The 5931-nt window shown below is 44.2% G+C and overlaps 1 protein-coding gene across 3 annotated transcripts; it reads left to right on the plus strand.

Moving 5' to 3' along the window:
- Positions 1–832: 832 nt before the first annotated feature.
- LOC115666207 (ABC transporter F family member 4) lies at positions 833–4757 on the plus strand. Of its 3 annotated transcripts, none has more exons than XR_008816951.1 (4): positions 833–1017; positions 1565–3827; positions 4125–4174; positions 4310–4757. XR_008816951.1 is itself a non-coding variant. In XM_030587980.2 (2 exons), exon 2 carries the CDS (start codon positions 1613–1615, stop codon positions 3803–3805), a length of 2193 nt encoding a protein of 730 aa, XP_030443840.1. In that variant the 5' UTR covers positions 833–1017; positions 1565–1612; the 3' UTR covers positions 3806–4029. The 3 variants fall into 3 exon arrangements, 1 of the variants encoding a protein (XP_030443840.1); XR_008816952.1 differs by having other exon boundaries at positions 4314–4757; XM_030587980.2 differs by lacking the exons at positions 4125–4174; positions 4310–4757 and having other exon boundaries at positions 1565–4029.
- Positions 4758–5931: the final 1174 nt, after the last annotated feature.

Here is a 5931-nt window from a genome sequence, read left to right on the forward strand (position 1 = left end):
TGCTTTGCTTGGTTTGCCTAAAAGAAATAATGAGAGCAGAAAATAATTAAAAATTGACCGAGTTTGTTTCGTGAAAAATATACTATTCGAAAAATATTTTCTAAAAAATTATTATTTGTATTTAGAAAATGCACATCTCATCGTTAGTGAAAAAGGTGAAATATATTTAATTTTGTAAAATATCGCCATTGTAATTTCACAATTTAATTAAAAAAATTTACGGTTGACACTTTACCTTGGAATCGAAATTACTCTATATTTTTCTCGCTTTATCCATCAATTCTTTTACAAAATAATCACATGGATGTAACTCGGTGTGATCAGCTCCCGGGTTGGGCCTATTCGAACTTAGATCTGGGAATCAATAGGTTGGTCTAATTCCCGGATTTGACCAGTTTGGTTAAGGGTTTTGTAAATTTCCTTTTCTTTACTCAAAAGAAAATTTAAAATTTTAAAAATATATATATATCGATTTGGGTGACTCAATTCCTTGTTCCGCCCCTGGAGCAGAGAACTAGATTGATTATTCCCGATTCCAAAAATTTGGAATTGGGAAGTGCCCAGAACCTACCGTTTCTCGTGCGCACCCCTAGATGCAACGATGAATCGATCCGACGATGAGAAGATTAGATGGGGCCGATAAGCGGGCGGCCCGCTAAGTCCGCCCCGACTCGGGAGGCCCAAAAGGCCAAATTCCGGCCTAGTCCAATTTTAGCAAGGGCCTTGCCGGGCGGGCCGCATCAACATACCAGGCCCGATTATTGACCCGACCCGACAACGTCTCTGTTTCGGAATGTTTTTGTTTTTGTTTTTGAGGAGACAAAAGGTCCGATTTCGGGCAGATAACCGGCGAATCAGCGAAGAAGAAGAAGAAACCCTAGTCGTCTCAGCTGAGGAGGAGCTCGCGAGAGCAGGACCGACCCTCCGCCGATTGCTCCACGTCGCGCTCGCTCTCTCCTTCTTCGCTCGCTCTCGAGATCCTCGTCCTTCTTCGGGCTCCGCCGTTTCCAATTTCGGGTAAAGCTTCGATTTTTTGCGCGGATTCTTGATCCGTTCCGCGTTGCGCGAGCTCGCGTTGGGGGGTTTTTGCACGTTGTCCTCGATCCATCTGTCCGGTCGTGTTGCTGCGTGATTTGATTCGTCCTCGGTTGGATCGTGTCGTCGTGTTCCGATTTTTCCGGTAATTTATCCCGTTTCGTTCTTCTTGCTGCTGGGGAAGATTGTGGAGTTGAGGTGCTCTGGGTGTGATTTTATTCTGTTGTTCTTCCGACCCTTTTCAGCCACTCGTGTCTTTGGTTGAATCGTAATATTGATTTCGGTAGTTCTGCAATTGAATCATATTGATTTCTTGATCTGGATCTTTCATGGTATCCGTGTGTCCGATTCGATATGTTCACTCGTGGTTGTTTATGTTGTTCTCTTTCTTTCCTTGTTCATTCCCAGCGCTAGCTCAAACTTATATTAGGAACCCATGTTTACCTTCGGATAGTTGCGATAATATTTGCGACACTGCCTTTTGTTCTTGTGGACCTGATGGCTTGAAGTACTTTTTTGATGTCTATAGGTTTAGACAACCTTCTTTTTCCCTTTTAAAAGTGGAGCAACTGCTGCCATGGGGAAGAAGAAATCCGAGGAATCTGCATCGGTCGCGAAGGTCAAGGCAGGCAGCAAGGAAGGAGCAAAAGATGGCAAGAGAGAGAAGCTATCGGTATCAGCCATGCTAGCCACCATGGACCAAAAGCCAGAAAAGCCGAAGAAGGGATCGTCGTCTTCTTTGAGCAGTAATGCTGGTAAATCTAAGGCAAAAACGGCTTCAAAGCTCCCATCTTATACAGATGGACTTGACCTTCCTCCTTCTGATGAGGAAGAAGAATATGCGTCTGATGAGGAAAGCAAACGACTCAGCCGGCAGCAGAGGTCCGAAGTAAAGGCCCTTGAAACATCAGTAAGCGAGAAAGAGATGAAGAAGAGAGAAAAGAAGGACACGCTTGCTGCGTATGCTGTAGAACAAGCTAAACAGGAAGCTCTGAAGGATGACCACGATGCCTTCACTGTTGTTATCGGTAGTCGAGCTTCTGTTCTTGATGGCGAAGAGGAAGCAGATGCTAATGTGAAGGATGTTACTATTGACAACTTCTCCGTCTCGGCCAGAGGGAAAGAACTTCTAAAGAACACATCAGTGAAGATATCTCACGGGAAGAGATATGGTCTGGTTGGACCAAATGGTATGGGCAAATCTACATTGTTAAAGCTGCTTGCTTGGAGGAAGATACCAGTCCCTAAGAATATTGATGTTCTTTTGGTGGAACAAGAGGTAACTGGTGATAATAGGTCCGCTTTGGAAGCAGTTGTATCTGCCAATGAAGAGCTGGTCAAGGTTAGACAAGAGGTAGCCATATTACAAAACGTATCTTCTGTCGATGGTGCTGATGGAGAAGGTGAAGACAGTAATGAAGATGATGCTGGGGAGAAACTGGCCGAGTTGTATGAGAAATTGCAGATTTTGGGGTCAGATGCTGCTGAGGCTCAGGCGTCGAAAATTCTAGCTGGGTTGGGATTTAGCAAAGACATGCAAGCTCGTCCGACCAAATCGTTCAGTGGTGGTTGGAGAATGAGAATATCGCTGGCTAGAGCCCTTTTTGTGCAACCAACTCTTCTGTTACTGGATGAACCCACCAACCATCTTGACCTTAGGGCTGTTCTATGGTTAGAGGAATACTTGTGCAGGTGGAAGAAGACTCTTGTTGTTGTCTCACATGATCGAGATTTTCTCAACACTGTGTGCACTGAGATCATTCATCTTCATGACCTGAAGCTCCACTTCTATCGTGGCAACTTTTATGATTTCGAAAGTGGGTATGAGCAGCGGCGGAAAGAAATGAACAAGAAATTTGAGATTTATGAGAAGCAGGTCAAAGCTGCCAGGAGGTCTGGAAACCGTGCTCAGCAGGAAAAAGTTAAAGATCGAGCAAAGTTCGCTGCTGCCAAGGAAGCATCAAAGAATAAGGCAAAGGGCAAGGTTGATGAAGATGAACCATTAGCAGAGGCGCCGAAGAAATGGAGGGATTACAGTGTGGAATTTCACTTCCCAGAACCTACTGAGCTTACCCCACCGCTCTTGCAGCTAATTGAGGTCAGCTTCAGCTATCCAGGTCGAGATGATTTTAGGCTCTCGAACGTCGATGTAGGTATTGATATGGGGACTCGTGTTGCTATTGTTGGGCCGAATGGAGCTGGGAAATCTACTTTACTGAATCTCCTTGCTGCGGATTTGGTTCCAACTGAGGGTGAAGTACGGAGGAGTCAGAAGTTGAGAATTGGCAGGTACTCGCAGCACTTTGTGGACCTACTGACTATGGAAGAAACACCGGTTCAGTATCTTCTCCGTCTTCATCCAGATCAGGAGGGTCTTAGCAAGCAGGAGGCTGTCCGAGCAAAGCTTGGAAAGTTTGGTCTTCCCAGTCACAATCACCTCACTCCTATTGCAAAACTATCTGGAGGTCAGAAATCTCGTGTGGTCTTCACTTCGATATCCATGTCAAAGCCACACATATTGCTGCTGGACGAGCCCACAAATCATTTAGATATGCAAAGTATTGACGCTCTGGCTGATGCACTGGACGAGTTTACTGGTGGAGTCGTCCTCGTGAGTCATGACTCCAGGCTTATATCACGTGTTTGTGATGATGAAGAGCGAAGTGAAATTTGGGTGGTAGAAGACGGAACCGTTAAATTTTTCCCAGGAACGTTCGACGAGTACAAGGAGGAACTTCAAAGAGAAATCAAAGCTGAGGTTGATGAGTGACATGCCATATAAAGTGGCCTAGGTATTGCTAGTTCCGATACCATAGGCGCAAATTTTCTCACGTATATTATATCTGTACTCTTTTGTTTTAATGCTTAAGAAGAGATGCAATCTTCATTTAATGAGTGTAACGAGACAACCTGTATCACATTTTAATAAAGAATGGATGGAACATTATTTTTCCAGCATAAAAATACACTCCTGCAAAATGAAAATATTCCTTATACTAGTGTGCGAATTGATTTCTTTTGTCTTGTCAAATGTCAAACTTACTATGCCAATTACAATCTTCATCTCTTTTTATTTTCTCTTAATGCAGTCCTCGCAGGACCCTATCTGCATTTCTGGGAGAAGTTAAGAAACATTACCGTAAGTATTGATTTTTTCTTTTTCATATGTCACACATGTGCATATGCGTTGACCGGACAGCAATGTGTTCATTAGCATTTTTATCTGTCCATGAAGTTTCACTGAGTATAAACCTCCTTGATGGAATATTTTCAGGCAGTAATAGCCATGAGAGAGGCAGGAAATCCTGGAATGTCCAATGAGGATGTGTGCATTCTATTCACCAGTCTTTGACATGCTCTGCTTTTACTTGTATATGATGCTGCCAAAGATTTTGTCCCTCGTCACCTCTCAGGGTATGAAACCTCATCTGCCATTGCCGACACCCGACTTGGAAGGGCCAAAAGGGTCATACCCTGAGCATCTCCTCGATGAAGGGAGAGGTTTATTTGTGAGGTGGCTAGGTGACAGAAATCTTGGGTTTCTGTTGTGGAATATTTGTTTCTTTTGATGTTGGACCGGTTTTGCATGGTTTCGTTTTCAGAGCACGACAGATTTCTGTCGCAAGTTATCTGTACATCATATATGAGAGAGATAGACGCATAAATATTATTTTTCCATTCAGCTGCACATAGATGGTCAGCTTATTGGAAGCTACATTGTACTCGCCATGCGTTCTTAAGCATAATTCACGTTTCTTGAGACGTGGAACATCTTAATATTATATCCGTTTGTTAATATTTTTTTTAAAATAATCGCTTTTATCGCTTACTAAAATGAACGAATAAAAAAAAATTAAACATAAATTATTGCTAATAATAAAAATATTTTTCATTTAATTAATTATTTTTAACGATACATGCAATTGTTTTTACAATCCCCTCATTCTATAAAAAAAAATCTAATTGAAGTGCTGACCTGGTCGTTAAGTGCCATGCTGGCTCTTATGTGGCATGGCACTTGAGAGCCATTGGAAAGCGTAGAGAAGAAATTCGAAAAAAAAAAAGGAATTCAAGGAGGGGGAGAGAGGAGGGAAGCCGGTATGATAATTAGGAGTATGAATAGTAATTAATATGTAAACTACTATATTTGGCAACACCATCCATGGGAATGTATGAATTGAATTCTACATCTGTAAACAGGCCCAATTCCCTAAAAAACCCCAAACTTTAGCCTTTGTCCCAATTATATCCCAAGCTTTTTTTTGTTTCATAAAAAACCCCAAACTTTTACTTTTGTCCCAAATCTACCCCGTTTACTATTCATCCAATTTTTTAATATTATTTTTTCGAATTTTTTTTTCTTTTTTCTTTTTTTTTTTTCACCCTCAACCTCCGTAGGTCGCCGGTCCAGCGGCAGAGCCCAGAGGCGGGGGCGGCGAGTCGGCCCAGCCAGCATTTGGCGAGGTCGGCCTCGCGTTCTTTGGCGAGGCCGAGCCTCGCCGTGCCCGGCGGGCCGAGCCTCGCCCGAGATCCGGCGAGGCTCGGCCTCGCCGTTCTTCGGGCGAGGCCGACCTCGCCGGGCGGCGACGGGACCAAGCCTCGCCCGGATGCGGCGAGGCTCGGCCTCGCCGATTCTTGGGCGAGGCCGACCTCGCCGGGCGGCCGGCGGGGCCGAGCCTCGCCCGGATCGCGAGTCGGCCTCGCCCGGAACTGGCGAGGCCGAGCCTCGCCGAGCCCCGCCTCCTCGGCCGGTCAGCCGGACCGGCGGCCAGCAGGAGGTTGAGGGTGAAAAAAAGAAAAGAAAAGAAAAGAAAAGAAAAAAGAAAAAAATTCGAAAAAATAATATTAAAAAATTGGATGAATAGTAAACGGGGTAGATTTGGGACAAAAGTAAAA

Source organism: Syzygium oleosum, unplaced genomic scaffold, assembly GCF_021117445.2.
Source record: "Syzygium oleosum isolate NSW1041296 unplaced genomic scaffold, Sole_v2.1 Sole_v2.07, whole genome shotgun sequence".
Lineage (NCBI taxonomy): Eukaryota > Viridiplantae > Streptophyta > Magnoliopsida > Myrtales > Myrtaceae > Syzygium > Syzygium oleosum.

Bases quoted from the DNA above. Each gene is read 5' to 3' on its own strand.
- LOC115666207 (XM_030587980.2), top strand. From the start codon at position 1,613: ATGGGGAAGAAGAAATCCGAGGAATCTGCATCGGTCGCGAAGGTCAAG.